At 34.7% G+C, this 23093-nt stretch overlaps 1 protein-coding gene across 1 annotated transcript in view; it reads left to right on the top strand.

The window, feature by feature from the left end:
- The window catches only part of LOC149412084 (uncharacterized), a 68863-nt gene extending 46542 nt beyond the window's left edge, over nucleotides 1-22321 (top strand). Inside the window, exons 2-4 of the mRNA XM_089646338.1 lie at nucleotides 4118-4283; nucleotides 18081-18366; nucleotides 20306-22321. Of these exons, the coding sequence (XP_089502464.1) occupies nucleotides 4264-4283; nucleotides 18081-18366; nucleotides 20306-21436 (1437 nt within the window). The 5' untranslated portion in view covers nucleotides 4118-4263 and the 3' untranslated portion in view covers nucleotides 21437-22321. The remainder of the gene's footprint in view (nucleotides 1-4117; nucleotides 4284-18080; nucleotides 18367-20305) is intronic.
- Nucleotides 22322-23093: the final 772 nt, after the last annotated feature.

Below are 23093 nucleotides of genomic sequence, written 5' to 3'. Positions count from 1 at the left end.
ACTATGAGCTATGGGTATTTAAAAATATGTATTGGTCGAGGGTTAAGGCTCTCGACTCGCAATCCAGAGGTCGCGGGCTCAAATCCCAGCCTGCGCAAGCCAATTTTTTTTATCGTTGGAATAACTTAATGAGTAAAACCTCAAATTGTATTTTTCAATTATTGAAGATAATATTAGCGATTCTTAAACAAAAAATTGAAACAGAAAAATCATAAAAAGATACGGTATCATCTGGAACTTGAACCCCAGGACTTAAACGATCATACATAAAGATAAAATATTTGTAAAGTATATTTGCGGCACATTCCAGGGTGTAAGATACTCTCAGTATCGCCGTAGTGTAAGACAACCATTCAGAATTGAAACGTTGCTTAAAATGGCTTTGGCCGTGTTTGGTATACTTCAAGTGCTTCCTCACCTTCCTCTTTTCCATCTACTTCCTCTCCTCGCTACATTCAGCCTCACAACATACCCCGATTGGGGATGCCATAGTCTCACTGGCTCCAGACGGTTGAGAGCAGTTGGGACTTTTGTGCGGTTTCTCATAAACTTGACCATGGAGGCCGTATTTTGTTTAAATGTAATTATTCAAGTTTAGTAACATTTAAAAGGTTATTTTCTTTTTTGTATCCCTAAACAAATATTATTAAAAAAATATATTTTAGCTTCACAAATCCTTTAATTATAATATCCCGTGATTTTTCACGGGTGTGCGCTATCAATATAATACTGTTAAAATGTAATTTTTTTGTAAATATATGTAAATAAAGTTTAACTTCGAACATGTCCCATCTGACTAGTAGAGAAGCCACCAAATCGGATGGTTGGATCATTTTTACTCGTTGCTTTGCTAGAGTTTCTCATACTCTCTGTCTCACTCATTCATCCTGATATGTCTTCATTAGAGCTGCATAATTTCCCCTGATGTTGTCACTACTAAATTATAAATAATTTTTTAAAAAACCGCCACCTGCATGTGGTACAAACCAACAGGTTTTTCACCGGATGCGAAAACAGGATGGTAAGCTATATAATATACATGATTGGTGTAAAAAAACCACTTAAATACTTCTAACTAGTGACGAGTGTTTTGAGATAATTCACAGGATACATAAAAAAAATGCAAAATAATAGGTGATTCAAGATAAGAATCAATAATTTATTATTAGACCTCAAAAAAAAAATCACATCGATATTTCAGTCGGTATGTTTTTTGTATAATATGCATTAACCATGTTCTGTTGAACTCGTGGTGAAGCTAAAAAAAGTCATAACTTTGTATTAATAATCATGCATGCCCCAAGGTCTCGTTGCGAGTCCATTATTAAATTGTTTTTTTTTGTTTTACTCTTTTTGTATATATTTTTTATCAGCTGTAGGCTTTTATGTTCTAAATATTATTTTCAATTCGCAATGAGATTTTTAACATCTCATAGACCCAATATATTTATACCATATAATATTTAATATTAAAAAAGGTTATTGTGAGGTATGCACTATTATTTTCAACTACTCGCAGCTTATTGCAGAACCGAATTAAAAACTATTTAGAAGGATCTTTCCATTTGTACAACACAAAGACGTGTCACGCAGACTGGATCTATTTTTTACTTGTAAATTGAAACTATCATAAAATATTGAATAAAATACAAATGCCAGATAGAGTTAAAATGTTTTCATAAATTTACCAAGGACGGAAGTTAGCTGACCATGAAATATTTCTATTTATAAAAAGCTTGCAGGACGAAGAAGTTTTGGGACGGACGGTACCGTTTATAGGCAAACTGCATGCACCTTCTTTGGCATATGGCCTTGGAGAAAGATAGAACAGGAAAGAAGTTGGACGTAGGTGCATTTCCTGGAGGCGGTCAAATTATTCAAGCATTGTAGGGACGTGGATCATCAGTTAGATAAATAACCATCCTTTTTACTCAGCCACAGTCATCTTCTCCAGAACGTTTCTCTTGGTCGTCTGATAAAATATTCTTGTAATAAAAATATTACCAGAAAACAATCTTACCTCAATTATCACTCAGAACATACATTGTCTAGTGAGGCAGGTAACTGCATGTAGGTTGCGCACACAGAATAAAAAAAAACAAAGATAAGAAACGCCCGGGTTTAAAAGGAAAAGGAATTAATGAATAATTATCTTCGTATAGATTAATTAAGAAAAATTTCAGTGTCTAGTGCAGTTTGAGATATCACAAAAAATCCCTAGATCTCGTAAAAAATATCTTTCTCCTAAACTTCAAATTTTATCGTCATCTTTCATTATATTGTATTCTGAACCAAGTCAATTTTTTGATATGTTTTCACATTGAAGAAATTGCAAATGTCGGTCTTCGAAGCAGTGGTTGCTTTGAAATTTCACTTTCTCAAACCAAACAAGAAGATAAGGATATAAAAACAGAGATATCACCATCTCAATTATCTGTCCCTAGTCACCTGATAACAACCGTAACATAGATTAGAGGAACTAAACACAAGCACAACCGCGATAATTTATTATGACTTAGTGCAAATTGGGAACTCGGTACAAGTTGATTAGCGTACGGTCTGTTTGCGTTTCAATATTATTGTTTGCAGTTACCGTAAGGTTTTGTTCAAACATCTCGAAGAGCGAATTTCTTTAGTCTTATGCTAATATTTGAGTGTTTTGTGAAGTGTTTTACGTGATTTAAAAGTTCTGTGACAAGTTTTATACGCACGGTTGACATTTTGTGACATAAAGTGTACTTGAAGTTGGTGATCTTGAGTAAATTGCAAGTAATTAAATTATTTTATTTTATTGCAGACTTTATTATACTTTATTAATTATATTTTAAGTTAATACCAAACGTTTATATCAGTAATGCGTGATCTTTTATTATGCAAATAAAGTCGGTTAGTGACCGTTTGTGGCTGAGTTGACAAATGCGCCTGGTTTCTACCCAGGCGTCTTGTGTTCAATTCCCCCACTTAGCTAAGTCAACCCGAGATGATTTTTATATAAAGAAGGAAAGAAAAAATCTAGCAAAAATTCTGTTTGCTTGATGTTTGAGGTAGTAAAAACTGTCGAACGGAGGAGAGTTGAAATGCAACTATTTGCAGTTCCAAAACCAAATTTCACCATGAAATATGAAGCTGTGGTACAGTTTTCAAAATATTTAGTATACATAGTTTCAATTGTTTTTAATAAGAAGAAAAAATATTTAATTGTGCCTAAGCTAGGCAGGACAGTAGTTAACTAAGTGATATTAAAAATAAAAATCAGGTTGTTTCACTTATCCCGTAAAGGTAGGTTACAAAGCATTTGTGTCTGGAAATGGCATGGAAGTATTGATGTATCCTTTATGGAAGTGAAAAATCTATGTGTTTCTTCTCCTTCTATTCTGATTTGTGCGTAGTATTTTACGTCTAATCGATGATTCGTCATCGTTATTATCGAATGTCTTCATTATTGTGTTTTAAGACCTACGATGTCAATAACATATGGATAAGTAGTAGATACCTACATACTATGATATCGACATTTGTAAAAAAATAATAATATGGTATATAAGTTGGAAGAATTCATAACACAAAAATTATGAAAATTGTGGATAAATTCATAGAATACAACGTAAAAGAACGCAAACCTTCACCAGATTACCGGAAATAAGGAAGAAGATAAACAAGTTTCTTCTTCTACTTCTGTGTCTTTATATTTATTTATTAATTATCTATGGATATAATGAGGAGTATCTGTAGCGGGAGGGCGGCGTGGATTTGATGTTTACACAAACCTACAGTTTTATTCCGAGATTGATTAAATTTTGAACACCTGATCTTCGAAACAATAGGAAGGACGCTATAAATCCCTGCGTAAACTCTGACGTTGTTTTGATTTTTATACAAATCCACCGCTTTTGTTCCGAGATTGTTGAAATTATGCACACTTGATCGTCATAAAAAAAGGAAGGTCAATGTCTACCTGTGATTTCGAAAGATTCTATGTAAATCCGAGCCACGCCGGGGGTTTCAGCTAGAATAAAATATTGTAATGTGAAGCTTTTCATAGCTCGCGACAGCTGATATTCATGATAAACTTTCAATTGATTACTTTATTAAGCTTGCATTTTCACGTCTTTTTCAGGGAGATGAGACGATAGTTTTAATCAACATCATCTGACCATTGAAATACCTACTTGAGAGTCCCGGAGTGACCCGGGAAGAAAGCGGTGACCCAGCACAGGTTGCGGAGATGAGACTGGATACGGAGGAGAGAAGATCCCCGCAAGAATGTGCAAGTGTTGCCAATCGTAAGAAATTTTCTATTATTAATATTATATTACTCAATCTTTTCAATATTTTTTTATGTATTACCACATCAAAGTTACGTCTACCCGATGCAAATGGTTTCGATTTCGGGTAGGTAATATATTTTGGAGCTGGAAAAGAGATGATTGCACACAAGCATTGCCTACAGTACCTTATAAATCAATCTATACTTTCAAAATACGCACGAAGTTCCAGCTACGAATCGCAGCTCGCATCGTACCATGACGGCATACTATAACGTGCAAAAAGCAGAAACTAAGTATGCCAAATGTCGGTCACGTCAGAGTATTCAATGTTTACAAGATATTACTCGTAACAATCAGTGCCATCTTTCGGTAACCCTAAATTAATACAACTTTACTAACGAAATAATGATAATAGGTAATATTATTATTATACAAAATATTGTCCGTGTTTATTAAGTGGAAAAATTATGCAAATTTTATATAGGTATCCAACAATAGGCTTGTAATATACACATATGAATAATTTGGCTAATGAAATCCAAATATAATCGGCTACAGCCAGCAGCTTAGCCATTCTAAGCGAGAAATTGCACGAAGGGAGTTAGTAGTTGTCCGTGGTAAGTATTTTTTCAATGAATTGGCTGTTTTACCTTCTCCTATCCCGGTCCAAAATTATGAGCACGTCACTGTAAGTGAGGTTCATAAAGTTAAGCCAAAATAATTTTCCATGCTTAAGTTGCTAAGCTAGTATAAGTTTTATTATACCTTAAAACTAATAAGTGCTTAAGATGTCGTCTACCACCCCTTGCCTTCTGGGCGGAAGGAGAGAGGCTCCTCCGATTACCTCTCACCCCAGAAGATAGGTGGAAACTTGAGTGGCAAACGGCCAACATGGAAAATGCCCACCTCATACAGGACCCCACCGAGAGACAGGCTGGGTTCTCATTGCCTCGCAAAACCTGGTCCGACATCAATAGGTTAAGGTGCTCCCATAGCCGCTGTGCCCACATTATGCACAGATGGGGCCTTAAAGAGTCGGCGATGTGTGAATGTGGTGCGGTGCAGACCACCGAACATGTGTACAACGAATGCCCGCTCCATTCATTCCCCGGCGGGATTGATGAGGTTCACATGGCGACGCCTGAGGCCCTAGAACGGCTCGCAGACCTAGATGTCCCCCTCTGACCCCCCCACCATACGAAAGAAAAATAAGTTAAAGGGGAGAGTAAAAGGAATATAGGATAAGGATAGGAGACACTCTAGCTTTAAACTGCGTTTTGATTCTGAATGTTAGTCTTTTACCAGTACTTTTAAATGGCGTAGGATGGTTTGCATTACATAAAGGGATATTCATATCATGTTCATCAGTTATCAGAGCCGAAACGGAGATGAGGCATTTGGGGTATTTTCCAAAGGTGCAACGGACAAGGGCGTAAAAATCTATAAAATATGGTGACCATTCAAAAGGTTTTCAGACATTACGTTTAAATCGTACCTACTAGAACATAACATCGATTACTCAAGATAATAATGATATTTGAATGATTTGTATAGCAACATTTTTTGGTGTAAAATCAACTCAAAGGCTCTGTAATTTTATTGATTTATTTGATGATGATTCTACTCAAGGGAAATACAAATAATAAGATATGATGAAAAATTGTTGCATTTCATACAAATATCATATTATTACAAAATTTAGGAATGATAGGGACTGAAAATGTTTGATAATATGCTATAGTGAACACCTCACCAGGAAAACTTGTGCTGAGGTGTTTGCATGTTTGAGGTGTTGCATACACCTGCAACACCTTGCAAAAATTGCTGCGAATTACTTATGTACTATTATGTAGCGTTGGATGTACGAAATGTTAGCGTGACATATTTCAAAAATACTTTCACTTAATTTTCAAAACTTCTATGTATTAACAGTCAATCATATAATAATTCTTGATTTCAATTTTATTTTCTCTACACACACTTTCTTCATTTTATAACTATTACCTACTCGTACATTAATTAAAATTTAAATTCATTGATTTTAACTTAAAATCATTAGTTAAGTTTTCAGAACAATCTCAGGCGAAATTATGTAATGATATTTATGGACGTACGTAATAGGTACTACAACTATGTAATAACGAAAAATATCTAACTGTATCTTGTTGTACTGTGTATGTCTTAATAAATAAATAAAGAAATGTACAAGTTAATTTTTAAAAAAAACATATAAACCTAATAGTGCCTAAATCCCACTAGGGTAAAATAATATATAATAATAAAATTCACATTTGTACAGAACGGTAACCCCTTATAGAGGAGTTGGGGGTTCCATAAGTGAATAGAACAATGATAAAAATAACACTTTTTGAAGTCAAAAGTCACTAAAAGTAATGAAAAAACTAGCCTTAAAAACTAACCAATTTTTTCATAAGTATTCTGTCTTGTCACTGTTCTAATTGGCCAGGTTACCATTTTGGGATAATGCCCTTATAACAGTAATGTTCGCTAACTTTTCTCTATATGGAAAATGCTACCTTGAAATTTAAGTTTTGGACAAAAATCCAAACAATTTTTTTTGTTGTTCTAAAGTTTCCAAACTTTTTTGCCCCGTAGACCACTAGCCAAAAAAGAAATTTTCCGTAGAACCCCTGCCTGCTGAATATTGAATTTTCCTAAAACTATTAACGTCCCATGTGATAATCATTTATTTTTTTCGTAAAAAGATTTTCTCTTGCCTGTCCAACAACCGGGTGGCGGTATAGTTCCTCTGTCTTTACACTGTACAGACAGGGGCGCCCTTGTGAGGTATTACACCAAATGAAAATGGAGCAGGATAAGCAACGGGAATTTCTTTCTGTAGCTGGCCCTACAGAACTGCCATTAAGTTCTTTGTCAGTGCTTATTCCGGTCAGTTCTTCTTGTCACATGATATCCGATTCTTCAACGTTGCATTTCCATAATCAAAATGTCCTCAAACTTAGTTGAAAATCAAAGTCAAAACATGTTGGGGAACTAGGAAAATTCGCGGCTTCCAATGTGTAATGTTTTGCTTAAATATTTTAATTCTGAGGAGAAAGGGAACGTAGACTCTATTTATATACCTCATGAAACTTTACGAAATATAAAAAATACAAATATCAAATAAGTAATTTCTCAGTTTATTATGTTTGTGTTAGGTCAATTGTGTCATTTACGGAACTCCTAAATGTTGACTTGAGGTAAATGGGGGTCCGCAAATTTGCTGACATAGACCCCCAGCAAGCCGACATCGACCCCTAGGGGTCCATATAGACCGCTTTGGGAACCTCTGTTCTAAAGCAATCGACTTCGTTTCAATCAACCGATATTGATTAACTACTGGAGGACTACATTTCACACTGAACTATCACGTCGAAATAAAGAAAATCACCTAGACCGTAAAAGAGATACTAACATGATTATTCAAGCCTAGAGCATATTTCGGTGCCAATTTAATATCAATATGTTTTGTTGTATGATAATTTACCGACCTATAAAAGCCTCTGGGCCGTCATTAAGAGTTCACAGTAATGTCGATTATTAATCATTTTTTGGTTGAAAACTTATTTAGATACTTTCTAAAATTTGTTATGTCATACCAACTACATACATCATATTATTGGATCATAATTTATGAGATTTTATCGCTGTGGAGGCAAGTAAAACAAAAGTACGGTGACGAGCAATAAAACCGAACACTGAATTATACCTACTAATTATTTAAAATTTTCCAAAATTAGAACTCGGTTAGAAATATCTGTACCTACAAGTCCAACCGACGCACGACGGTGGAATATAATGGAATGTCACAATGCTTTGGAGGTATTTTAAAACTACCACATATTTGAAATAAACACCGATAAATTATGTATTTCTAAATAATAAAATTTTAATATTATCAAACATAAAAATGCGAAGAAAAAAACTTTAATATTTTGACTCGAAACGTCCATTTTAAATATTTAGAAATGAAATATTTCGATATTTAGAAAGCAAATTTCTTTTGTGTTAAAAAATTAGGAAGCAAACTATCATTTCACTTTTTATGACGGCTATACAATTAACAAAATAATAATTCTTTAACTTTCAACTCTTAACCACAAAAATCTCGCCAATTTATAATTGTAAACTTCGATTATTTTTAGGATTTTATCTATGGAGTCAAGCATAAATATTTGAGAAAAACTGAGAAGAATAATAATGATAAATTTCACACATATATTATAGAATTGAGATAAAAAATAATGTTTGTAAAATGCATGAACTAGTAATATCTTTGCATTGTAGATAGTAATGTCCTTCTGGGGCTTAAAGAGCAAATTATGCTTTATTGTCAAGATTTATCGAAAGCCCCCCAGAATGGTAAAAATACGCACGGTGTGGTTATTTAAATGAAAAAAGAGTTTTTTTTATGATTTTGTGTATACGTATTTATATTCGGGGTGACCGGAAAATAACAACGTGATAAAAATAATTGGTGTTGTGTGTTCTGTTTTGTCTTGTATACGGAAATCGTTCCCGATTTTATTGTCCCCTAGTGCGATATAAATGTAGAAATATAACACAAGCAAACATCAAAATAAACCGCGTATAACCTATCATTATCACATGATTGTGGTAATGTTGACAATTTGGTACAGAGAACAGAGACTAGAGAGAAGGTTGATCAACTCGATTCATAACTCCCCAAGGCAGTAAACTGACCCTGTTAGATTACGTATTTTATGGCATATCCAGTAGTTATTGGCACAATAATCTGTTTACCAATGTGCCAGTATATCGTTTATGTTGTGATGTATGATGGTGAATATTGAAACGTGTTGATTTCAATGGATTAGATTGTAAAAGTTGCGGTTCGGTTTGATTGATCGGGTTTTTCCGCTGTGCTGAGGTTGTGGTATAACATAACGAAAATTTGAGATATCCTTAGTCATTCAAAAACTCCACGGAATGGATAAACCGATAGATGTGTGAAATTTGTTATGTCATACCAACTTTATGTCATACTTTTAATTAATTAAATCCCCTACTTTTAATTAATTAAACTTTTCGAGATATATATTTCTTTCTTAGATGGGTACCTGATCAATGTCATTGACCTATCTGGAACGTAGGGTCGAATGATATTTTGTAAATTGGCGAGATCAGTGTTATATGTATATAGGGTTTTCCAATAAGAGGTGTTATTTTGAATATCCCGCTATTTCGGTAAATGTTACTTTTGATGCTGTCATTTTTTGACATTTGACAAGTAAAAACTACGTCATTAATAAAAATGGAACGATACACGCTTCAACAACGCATTTAAATTATTAAAATTCACTTGTGTGGATCAAATGCAAATCATCTTGAGTGATGAGGCCCATTTCCACCTCGGTGGCTTCGTCAACAAGCAAAATTGTCGCATCTGGGGCTCGGAAAACCCAAGAGTTATTGTTGAAAAGCCTCTCTATCCTCAACGTGTGACTGTTTGATCCGGCGGAGACATTGGACCTTACTTTTTCGAAAATGAGGCTGGAGCAACAGTTACGGTGAATGGTATGCGCTATCGAGAGATGATTAATGATTTTTTATGGCCGGAATTGGATGGTATTGATCTGGACAGTGTTTACTTTCAACAAGAAGGCGCTACGTGCCACACAAGCAACGAAACCATTGATCTTTTACGATTGAATATCAAAATAACACCTCTTATTGTACTATATCTCATCGGTGTAGTTCAGGATAAAACACAAACGCCCATATAGCGGAAGAGAATTTGTTGTAAAATATATGGCGATGACAATTTAAAAAAGAATCATAAACTACTGGACCGATTTCGCTAAAACTTTCGAAGTTATTCTTATTGTTACCAGGAGTGTTAAGAGGGTCGTTTGAATGGTGGAAGATGTCGGGGACACCCGGGGAAGACTTCGCATTATCTTTGCACTTGAATGAGATACAGAGTCGAATAAAAGTCGAAATAATGTAGTTTTTTAATGGTTAAAATATGGTATACAGTAGCGGATGGTAGAAAAAGATAGAAGAAGACTAGATTTACAGTCGATATCACAGACATAGGAATTAATAGACGAGAAGATAATGGCGAGTGGTAAAATCAACTGTTGAAGAACGAAGGGGGTTAAGCTGACTGTGATTCGTCAATAAATCAATCTGACAGTAAATAGGCATCTCGCATTATAATATCACCATTTAGTTCTTAAAAGTAAAATCTGCTTTTGAATGAATAGACATTTTTACATGGGAGCGCAAATTACTCGCCACGTTATGAACTAATTTGCGAAGTCCAAATTCGGCAAAGTAAATTTCTTCTGTTTGCAGAGTCGTAGTTAGTTTCAGAGTATTTAGTTAAGACACTTTTACAAATGTTTCATAATTTACTTACCCCAGTAAACAACGATGAGCACACTTGAGAATCGCTACATTGTGATGTGATAGTATATGTTTCTAAAACTGATCCATATAATACGGTGTGAATAAGCTTAAAATAAAGTAAAATAATGCTTACTTATGGAATGTAATACGACAATTGGGTTTATTCTCTTTTTCACATCTATTTTTACAAGTTTTCATAGTACAAGTCAACATTTTGCCGTGTTATTTCGTAAAATGAACCGATGATGCCTCGACCATAGTTCGCACAAGAATGATGACGTCACGTTTTCAAATTTCACTTGAGGCCATACGCGAGCCCAGCCGGCTCCAATGGAACCGGTATGGGGAGTGGGGATAATACGCTTTTAATCACTTAGGGCAGGCTACTAATATTCATATGTCTATGGTCGATATAATGAAGTTTTTTTAACAGTAATAATATGGTGTACAGTAGTGAATGGTAGAAAGAGTCGGGGACGCCTGAAGATGACATGAATCAAATAATTATTTGTGGTTAAATGAGACGTAAGTAATGAACGAAGAAAGAGTTGTAAGGAGAATAATATATGACATAGAAGTAATGGTTGAAGAAATTGAGAACGACAAAGGAAGAATAGCACGATCAAATTAATCAAATACTTGTGGGGTAAATTATAGGGAGTTTACATCTCCCGAAAATGATAACAACATTACTTTTACCTACATTTATGTGAGACTGGCATCACTGTAAACCTACGCACGATACCTCGCTCGGCAAATATTTCATTCTCTCTCCAGTGGTCTAGCCGCCGGTTTAGCCCTAAATCTCATCATTTTTACACACCGAGAGTAATCACGCAACCTTGGATTCTGCGGATTGGAGAAGCACAGAATCAATACCCATTTAAATTGGCGATAATCACAATCCTCCAAATACTTATGTGTGGTAATGTGAGGTTCGTGATGAACAAAGAAAGGGGTGAAGGAGAATGTATGACGTGGAAGTGCATGGCAGAATAAATCGAGGATGCCCGAGGAAGACAGTAAATATGCAATAAATTATTAATAATTCCGTATTATTGTGAGTTTAGATTTCATTTATTATTTACCTTCAGTTTTAGTCTACATTCAGATTTATACATGCCGGGTCTAATGCTGACATATGCCAAGTCCGTGGATACCTTACCGAATAACTATACATATTTAATGCAATAATATTTTTTAATTTTTTTAGTGATAATCTAATGTTTACAAAACAAGGTTTTTTATGCATAGCACAAAGGATAAAAATTTATTATAAGCAATAACTAGTCGCCTGAAATATCTATACAAATTGAAAATATATATATATATATATATATATATATATTTTTTTTTTTTTTACAGTATTACCGCACAAGAGTCCCAACTGCTCCCGTCTGGAGCCAGTGAGACTATGGCATCCCCAATTGGGGTATGATGTGAGGCTAAGGGTATTGGGGAGGGGAGGGAGATGGGGAAGAGGAAGGTGGGGAAGTACCTGGCTATTCAGATCTGGTCACCAAACACGGCTAAAGCCATTTCAAGCAACGTTTCAATTCTGAATGGTGGTCTTACACCAGGGCGATACTGAGAGTATCTTCCACTCTGGAACGTGCCGCAAATATACTATATATTATTTTTTAATTAATTAATTGTGAAATAACACAAATTAATCAAATAAAATTTATTTGCGCACGCCGGGTTCGAACCCGCGACCTTCGGATCTGTAGTCAAAAGCGTATACCACTAGACCACGCCGGCCGTCAAGTTCCGAGTAAAAATAAATGCCGTCGACGGGAATTGAACCCGCGCCTTCTGATGTCCGGTCAGTTGCTCTAGACCACTGAACCACGTCGGCTTATACCCAACACGCCAAATAATTCAATATGTACTAGTACTTCAATCAACAATTACTATTTCATGCGACTAATTATTGCTTATAATAATTTGTTATCCTTTGTGCACTAAAAATTCAAAAATCTTCGATGTATGAATATTTATTTGCTTGTCCCATGCGCGTTTCTACACCATTCAACTGTTTTCTTGACTGACTTGAGATATGGGGTCGAAAAAAAAACGAAATGATGTAGTTTTTTAACAGTTAAAATTTTGATTTCATAAATCAAATAATTATTTATGGTAAAATGAGACGAAAGTGATGAATTCTGAAAGAGGTGAAAGGAGCATGTATTACTTGGAGGTGAATGGTTGAATAGGTCAAGGACGCCCGAGGAAGACATGGTACGATCAAGTGAAACAAATAGTTATTACAATACAATACTATTGTTGTAAATAGTTGTCAGGTACTCTAGAATTCGCCACCTCAAAACTTTGAATATAATATAAAATCATCGTCTTAGCTAATATTAAATAAAAAAAGTTAAAAACATGTATGTTACATTGAAGCAGCTATAATTTAATACTCATAATGTCAACGGTTGGTTGCTCTATACCCCTGAAACAATATGTCTTTTGATATTGCTAAGTCTTGATAATTAAGATAAAACTGATTGTTATTGGTAATAATATTTTGAGATGGAGACCGGTTACCTACAGTGAAATAATCAAAGAAATATTTATTTTTACTTCTATTTATTTATTTATTATTTATTTATTAGATACATCACTATTGCTGAAACTGTTTTCATTGTTAATTAATTAACTGTTAAAACTTTGGCATATACTTACAAATTATCGAACTGAATGACACATCCCCCATACACCCACGCCTAGCTTTATTATGGTGGTACATCTTATGTTTTGATCAAAAGCTCTGATTATGAAATATCTCGGTAAGAGGCTGAGTTGAGAAATGCGTCTGGTTCCCATCCAGGCGGCATCGTGGGTCCAATATCTCTGCTAGCTAATTTCTCCAGCAGAAGAAACTATGGCTCACGATGATGTTAGTAGGAGTTTCTCAAACACTGTCAGGTTATTCGAAACCCCGAAAAAATTTGTAAGTATTCGAGAAAATAATTCAAAGCTTCACTTGAGTGCATCTATCTTTAGTTACTTACGAGATACCTTCTTCGCTTATGGTAATTAAATTCAATTCAACTTAATCATTGAGTCTATGAATAGGTACTGCCAATTGCCCTGCGGCTTAGTTAATTGGCTTGCGTTAGCCCCGTTACTTCACAGAAAAGTAACAGGGCTAACGAAATACAGGATTTTCCAATAAGAGGTGTTATTTTATTTATTTTTTTTTATTTATTTATTTATTTAGACGCCGTAAAAGGCTTTTACAATATACATGAGTTATGTTTACAGTGGTTCACAGGAGCGAAACAGTATTATGTTAAACAGAATAATTACTGAGAAATTATGTTGAAAATTAAACAAGAATAACATCTGGTATACATAGGTACAATAGCATTTTTATTTTCAATCCGTACAGTAGTTTAGTATTGAGGTTATTGTTACCTTCAATATTGGATTTGGTTGAATTTGCTGAGAACTAAGAGTTAGCTCTATTGAAACAGGGCTGTCAGTAAGACATCTCATAACAATTTTGGGAAAAATTATAGTTTTGATTAAGTATATAAAATTATTAGATAACACTCTTCTGTCTGATATCTGATGTAAGTGCATAGTTTAGGTTCTGTGATAACTTATGAATAGAATGGTATTATGCCTAATAACTTTGATAATTACGACAGAGGTATGTTATTATAGCCTTCTTATAACTATATTCCGTGCAGTTGAACACATCTACTACTTCTGAGAAAGCATTGCCAACTGCATGCAATCTAGGTATAAGCGAGTTTCTAAATGACTCAGTCCTGATATTGTTATTGAAATTAAAAAGAATTTTGGATCGAGTGGTTCTAGTGGGTATATGGAAGGTAATTAGGCTTAATATATCAGGGCTGTCTATAATACCATTGACAATTTTAAAAATAAAAGTCAAATCGGAAATAAATCTGAGAGTTTAAGTAAGTTTAATTCTTTCATCAAGTGATTGTAATTTATTGATTCTATAGGTAGACCGAGTTTATAATTAATGTATCTTAGGAATTTATGCTGAATTTTTTCAATAGAGTCGGAGTGGATTTTAAAGTAAGGACACCAAATAGGAGAATTATATTCGATTTGACTTCGAACAAGTGAGGAATATAAGATTTTTAGTGTTGAAATATTTTTAAAGTCTCTGCCATTTCGGAGAATGAAGCCGAGCATTTTTAGTCCTTTGTTGGTGACTGTTTCTACATGTGAAAGAAAGTTAAATTTTGAATCGAAAATAATGCCGAGATCGTTAATTTCACTTACAGAGGCGAGAGAAATATTATTAATTTTGTATTGATAGTTAAGGGGTTGTGTTGTTCTAAAAAATCTTATAATGTGGCATTTACTAATATTGAGATAAAGTTTGTTAGTTTTGCACCAATCTTGAAGTTTATTTAAATTTAATTGAATTTGAATACAGTCATTTATTGTTTTTATAATTTTAAATAGTTTAAGGTCATCGGCAAAAAGTAGCACTTCAACATTTTTATCAAATACAGTAACAATATCGTTTATGAAAAGGAGAAACAGTATTGGGCCTAAATGTGACCCTTGGGGTACACCGCTAGTAGCTTTGAATTTGTGTGAAAGGTTAGAATTATTTTTTACTTGTAGATTTCTATTTGTTAAGTAGCTTTTTATCCATTCCAATAGTTTACCCTCAATTCCGATTTGACTAAGTTTATTAAGAAGAATTTTATGGTTAACTTTGTCAAACGCTTTTACAAAGTCTGTATATATTGAGTCGACTTGGGTTTTGTTTTCGAGTGAACATGCTATAAAATTTTCATATAAGGAGAGATTTGTTAGTGTGGATCTGCCTGGCATAAATCCATGTTGATTAGTTACAATGATGTTGTTAATATGTATGGAGATTTTATCGAGGATAAGTTTTTCAAACAGTTTGGGGATAGTTGAGAGCATGCAGATGGGTCGGTAATTAGTGACATCATGAATATCGCCTTTTTTAAATACAGGTGTTAGATAGCAATTTTTCCATAGGTCGGGGAAGCATTTTGATATTCAATCGTAAAAGATCAATGGTTTCGTTGCTTGTGTGGCACGTAGCGCCGTCTTGTTGAAAATAAATGTTGTCCAGATCAATACCATCCAATTTCGACCATAAAAAATCATCTCTCGATAGCCCAATCAATTCACCGTAACTGTTGCTCCAGCCTCATTTTCGAAAAAGTAAGGTCCAATGACTCCGTCGGACCATAAACTGCACCAAACAGTCTCACGTTGAGGATAAAAAGGCTTTTCAACAATAACTCTGCCGAGCCCCAGATGCGACAATTTTGCTTGTTGACGAAGCAACCGAGGTGGAAATGGGCCTCATCTCTCAAGATGATTTGCATTTGATTCACTCAAGTGAATTTTAATAATTTCAATGCGTTGTTGAAGCATGTATCATTCCATTTTTATTAATGGCGTAGTTTCTACTTGTCAAATGTCAAAAAATGACAGCTTAAAAAGTAACATCTACCGAAATAGCGGGCTATTCAAAATAACACCTCTTATTGGAAAACCCTGTATATCAAGATCGGTTAAAATAAGATATGTGCAAAATGAGTAACCAAAACCAATTTATAATGCAAAAATTGAAATGGTTTTTAGAAAAGCATTTCAAATGCAAAATACCCATTTTCAAAATGCATTGACATACTGAATGGTTTACAATGTCCATCATCAGGGTACTTAGCACTGTAGATCGATAAAACCCTATATTAATACGATATTGGCAAAATCCGTCGTCTATGGTCAGTTAGCAATATTTGCGAGCACGGGGAATATGATTCCGACAGTTGTTAGGCAAAAGCCTAAGCTGTCAATATGCACAACTTTTTGGATATTGTCGTTTGTTATGCAAAATTTTCTTCTTCTTCTTCTTTTGTATGGTGGGGTGTCAGAGGGAGACATCTCGGTCTGCGAGCCATTCTAGGTAGGGCCTCAGGCGTCGCTATGTGAACCTTATCAATCCTGCCGGGGAATGAATGGAGCGGGCATTCGTTGACTACATGTTCGGTGGTCTGCACCGCACAAAATTCACACATCGCCGACTCTTTAAGGCCCCATCTGTGCATCATGTGGGCACAACGGCTATGGGAGCACCTTAACCTATTTATGGCGGACCAGGTTTTGCGAGGCAATGAGAACCCAGGCTGTCTCTCGGTGGGATTCTGTATGAGGTGGGCATTTCCCACTTTGGCCGTTTGCCACTCAAGTTTCCACCTATCTTCTGGGGTGAGAGGTAATCGGAGGAGCCTCTCTCCTTCCGCCCAGAAGGGCTTTCGGGACTTCAAATGGTATGCCGGGTGGGAGACGACATCTTCGTGCAAAGGTATTGCGCTTTTTGGCAGCCCCTTCTAGTATTCCCTCAGTGTTTTCCAATTTCTCGCCTGATGTTTGGCGGGGTTATGCTTATTTATGCAAAATAATCTTATTTATAGCTTATTAATCTATGCAGGTGAACATACAAAGCTATTAGAATTTTAAAAAAACGTACACACGATCCGTAGACTTAATTCATTCATCTAAGACGCGATCAATTGATTCCGTTTCAGATTTGAGATACTAAAGTTGTTAGTTATGAGTATTACTAAAGACCTCACGAACTAATTAACTACCCCTTTTAGTGTCAGAAAGTACATGCGGACTGCTAATGCATATCAAAGTTATTATTTTATTCGAAATTGTCTATTCAATTAGTATTTTTAACGTTAACGTAGCGTCTGACGATTATAAATGTCTATTTAATTATTTTATTCGAAATTGTCTATTTAATTAGTATTGTTAACGTTAACGTAGCGTCTGACGATTATAAATGTCAATTCATGAACATATGCGCCAGTGTTGTCAGCGTACATCGATTTCTTATTTTGCGTTATCAATATCAGTCTGGATGTCAACAGCGCGACCGTGAGTGGGTAAAATCATGAAATCAATCAATAATTACGCATGTCGATCCGATATTGTAAAGATTTCACTACAAGACTCCCAGGGCAGATGAGCAGATTGTTGATTGTTGAAGCTATACTGCGTTGTGCGCTCTAATCTTCTTAGGGGTGGAATTTTAGTACTATTAATGGGGTTTAATTGGTATTTATTGCTTCCGTAATAAGGCCTATTCGATGCGTTTTGGGTCTTTACAGTAATTAAATACAAAGTAATGACCGGATTCAAATAAATGCATGGCAATTGCTGAGTTTGCACGCTTGAAAGTAATCCAAAATCGCTTCTTCAAGTTGGTACAAATTTGAACTAACGACTTCTAACTAACTATATTGCTTTGACAAAACAGTTCTTCGCCATCTTCTACCGAGTATTTCCTCTTCCAAAAACCTTAGCACTCCCAAATGAGGTTCCCGAAAGAGGAAGCCAGAGCCTAATGAAATTTTAAATCTTTTCCAGATGCCTTGAGTCCTGGTACTGGAATTGCTGCGAGGAGCGCTTCTGCTGGGATGAAGCTATAGCCGAGTATGACTACAAGGAGTGGGAGAGCGAGTACGGCCATGAGCGCCCCAGTTCGGGCTCCCAGGGCCTGCACAACGGGGGCGCCAGCATCGAGGACGCCCTGGGGCGCCCCGTCACCAGGCAGCCAGTGAGCAACAACAATAACCACCTGCAGTATGACTACCAGGACAGGCACAGGGAGGTGCTGGTCGAGGTTCCAATTTTGGCACCGCATTTGTACCAGGTTAGAAAACAAGCATATTCTTTTAATTAATACAGATCAATGTGATTGAGTTATTCGATAGAGAAAAGAATTGAATATATGATGTTTCGAAGAGGGGCGTGTGAAAGGCCGGCGCATGCGCAGAATGACATTTTGGAGATGGTCTCTGACTGAATTATTGATGTTTAAGCATTTATTTGTTTGTTTAAAAAGATAAACATTCCCAAAACTAAGCTAGTAGAGGAATTTAACCCACAACGCTTCAGTTAGCTTGCTCTTCATCGTACTTGTGAAAGTAGTGTAATTCGGCAAATGGTTTTTTTTTTTTCCATTATTTCTGGCTTTCACCCTTCAAGGGTGTTCTTGGCCATCATTTAAAATTATTGAGAAATGTGTATTGAAAGGTGAATTTAAATATTAATTTTATTTAAATAGGCAAATTTCAAAATTATAATGAAAATTGGAGTCGAGTTCAGACTTAAAAGAGATGAAATGTTGAATGGAGGGGAGGCAATTTTAGTTAAGGCTTGATAGAAGAGAGGATATTTGTTTAGAGAGGGACAACCAAAAAATATGTGATCTAAAGTTCCCACTTCTAGACCACAGAATGTACAATCTGGGGAGTCAAGGACGTGAATTTTAAAAAAGATGGGAAGGAACGGAACAATGACCGATCCTCATTCGAATGAGTGAAGAAATTTCTTTTTTGGAAAAATGAGGGAATTGCTTAAACCACGGTTTTGATGGTATAGTCCTTTGTATTGAGGCATAGCAGGCTCCCTTGGATTGACTAGCAATGGGCCAATACTCTGACCAAACATTGCGGGATCTTTCTTTGATGATGGAAAAAATGTCAGATAAGGGAATGTGGTTTACGAGGGTAACAACAGGGTTGGACGCTCCTTGTTTTGCCAAGGCATCCGCAATATCATTACCCATGATACCAACATGTCCAGGAATCCAAATCAGAGTTACAGATTTACCAGAGCTTTGAATGGATGCTATCATCTCTCGAATAAGGCATACAAAATGATCATCAGGATGAAGAAGAGGACTGGATTTAAGTTTTTGGAGGGAACTGAGAGAGTCAGAGAGAACGAGGGAATGTTCAAAATTATTTTTGATTATATATTTGAGAGATTCTATTATTGCAATGCACTCAGCTGAAAATATTGAAAATTGATTTGAAATTGAATGAAATATTCTATCATTAGAATTATTGTGGTAAACGTTAATACCTATACCACAGTTAGGAGAGTCGGGAGATTTGGATCCATCAGTAAATAAAAGAGAAAAGTTGGGCCATTTAGATAAAATAATGTCATTGAACATATTATTGACAGTTCGGGCCGGGAGATTGGAATGACTTTTAAAGATTCCGATCCCTTCTAATATTGTTGGGGATAGGGTGACGTGACTATATTTTAGTTTGTATAAGGGAAGTAGATCATTTTGGATGATGTGGAGCTCTGAGAGAGACTTAAAATTTTTACAGATGTCAGGAATAGGTTTAGTTGAAGCTCTGATTGTAGATGAATGGTTTGAGTCAATGAACAACGAGACGCTGGGGATAACCTGATGACATTTAGAATTTAAACATTTAAGAACAAATTTGTCAGCAAATAGTTGACGCCTTAAATAAAGAGGAGGATCAGAACATTCTACTTGAAGGGAATTGATGGGTGACGATTGCATCGCTCCAGTTATTATTCGCAAAGATTTAGATTGAATTTTGTCTAATTTATTAAGTACATTTTTTGAGGCAGTACTAAAAAGTGGGCAGGCATAGTCGAGATGGCTTCGAATAAGTGCATTGTAAAGCAACTTAATGCAAGTAGGGTGAGCTCCCCACCAAACGCCAGATAATGATCTGATGATATTTAAATTTTTTTTTCGGAAAATGGTTGATTAATTAAAATTTAATTAGTTTATGCTAACAAATACAATGTGTTAATTTCAGGTGTTTTCAAAATCCATGATCTTCAAAGATGATCCGGAGTTCAAAAAGCTGGAACTAGAAGATGCCATTATTGAGAATAACAACAAACCAAATGACTACAAACATGGTCACATTGGGAAGGTGGTGTCTTTCAAAGACGAAGTTAAGCGCAAAGAAGAAGACTATGAGGAAGAAGAAGAAGAAAAGGTACCAGAGAAACCATTTTCAGATTTCGAAATCATGTTTCAAGATGAATTATACCAAATAGACGAAGAAGAGGATGAAGATAAACCGAAATCTCCAGAAACACCAGATGAAGGAATCAAAATGAAACACTTTGACGGAGAAGAAACTCCGACCTCTCCAAAGAAAATTGAAGATAAAGTCATACAAACAGACACCCCTGAATCAACAGTAAGTGCACCAGAGTCAATAATAAGCCCTACACGAAGTGTTGTACTGAGGGAAGACAGTACAAAGAGCCTAACAGCCAGATTAGAAAACACAAAACACTTGCTACCAAGAGCAAAGAGTGCATTGCATCTACCAAGATCAGACAGCGTCAAAAGTTTCACAAGGAACAACTCTAGACAGGACTTAATAAGAAGAGTGGACAGTGCAAAGAATATAAGAAATATACTCGCTAGACTACCAGAGAGGAGTGCTTCGTTCCTTTCGGTTCCAGACCTGGTAGATCCAGATCACCCAGACAAAGCTCAGAGTGAAGAAGTCTTCACCATATCATCTTTAGATCTTGATGCTCATCCGAGTGGAGAACACTCTTTGATTAGTAGGATCCCAGACACTCCAGTCATTAAAGGAGCTCTGCCTAAATTCTTTGCTGAAACCCCAGATATTCCAGCGTACAAGGCACAAATCAGTTTACAAAGTATTGCAAAGACTCCAGATGTCATATTTACAGAGTTTGACTACAGTATGCCAAGGTATTACAGAAAATCTAGGAATATTGCACGATTAACTGATGAACCAAGTGAGCACACGAGCAAATCAATGCCTGACCTGAATGAAGATGTTTCCCATAAAGTTAGTAAGAGACTGGTGAAAATTAGAAGTCGCCTGAAGCCACTGGTGATCAAGAAGCATGATGGGGAACATACAAGACATTCCCACCAAGAGTTGCACAAATTTTAAATTGTTAAGAACTCTGATAATTTTGTAATCATTAATCAATTATCTACTCTGATAAGACTCAAGTATTGTATTATTAACTAAACGCAAAGTGCAGACTATTTATTTATATCACTATTATATTATTTTTAATAGGTACCTAGATAATCGTCTAATAGTTTAATATTATGTACATACGTGAAGCTGATGAAAATAATTTTAACATTGTGCTATTCTAAGATATGTTGTTGAAGTTTTGATGTAAGGTTAAACGCGACGCTTATTATATTTTACATGTTCATAGATTGCCTTAATTAATTTATTTTATTAAAATACGCTTTTTGCAAGGTATTGCTTTACAAAATTAAGACAAATTATTTGTTTGCACATGTACATCAATATGAATATGATTAAATAGTATTGTTCGTTTAAAAACTCAATACAATATTGTATCGGCGATTCAATCCAATATTGTTTTTGTATGCCTCTCTTGAAAGAATTGAGTTTTTATACAGATAAAACTATTAAATTCATTTACATATTGCGTATGTGCAGGCGCAGTAAAAAAATATAGCATAACTTGCAAAAAGAGTTTTTTCGTAAAATAATCAAATTTACACCATCAATGAATGCTTAGATTATAAGGAATGTTACATCTAACCTTGATGTGTATTGTTCAGTATTAATAATAATTGCTTACTTACCAATTTAATTTACGTGCTTTATTAGACAATGTTATTGATCTTGTACTCAATTCATTTTAATCTTTATTAAATTATTTATTTACGATGACTGTGATTGAAATTAATCAACAAGGAATTTTATTTTTAAAATCATTCAGTTGTTTTGATTAGAAGATATATTATATATTTTATTTATGTACTTACTGACTTGATTAGGTAATTTTTAAAAAAATGTAGTGATCATAATTTCCAAAATCTGATATTTTAAATTTAGTACTACTTAAATGTAAATAAAAAAATATACCGTGATACAAATATTTATTTTTATTTTTATGATAATAATGATTGGACTATTTGTATAGCGCAGCTTTCGTGAGAAAATCACCCCAAGGAAAGTATTTATCAATAACATTATTTATTTAGGTGACAGTGCAATTAACTAGTTATTAATATAAGTTACTAATTAACTAGCATGAAATTTGTAAATAAATTATTTATCTTCAAATTTTTTCTTTCAATTTATTTTTGTACCTTTGAACTCCTCAAGGATCTATGCCATATTTTGGCAGGAGGTTGGAATGTTTCCGCTTTGCAATAAAATTGAAATAAATTAAATGTTTAAGAACATAATATACGAAATCTAAAAACTGTATTAAAAATGTGATAACATACGCTTTCAAAATTTTGATATTATAAATAAAAATATGATTTTCGATGTATGTATGTATAAAAAATTTTATGTGGAACTTAAAAAAAAATTAAAAATTCGCTCACATTCCGTTTCTTGCGACTAAAATTACTAATAACTTAATAATGTTTAAAAACACACATTTTATTAAACAATGTATTACAAAAGTTATTTTCACCTCAATTTATTAACGTTTCACACAGAAATTATTACTTAATAAAAAATTCTCAAGTTTTCATGTTTTTTTTAAATTGAGATTGAAACCTTCTTTTTCATAAACATGCAGTACTTCTAAATTTGAATATAAAGC

The sequence above is a fragment of the Hesperophylax consimilis genome, chromosome 24 (genome assembly GCF_061612785.1).
Source record: "Hesperophylax consimilis isolate HC1 chromosome 24, BYU_Hcon_1.0, whole genome shotgun sequence".
Taxonomy (NCBI): Eukaryota; Metazoa; Arthropoda; class Insecta; order Trichoptera; family Limnephilidae; genus Hesperophylax; species Hesperophylax consimilis.
Note: the sequence above shows the minus strand (reverse complement) of the source record. Positions and strands in the feature narration are given on the sequence as shown.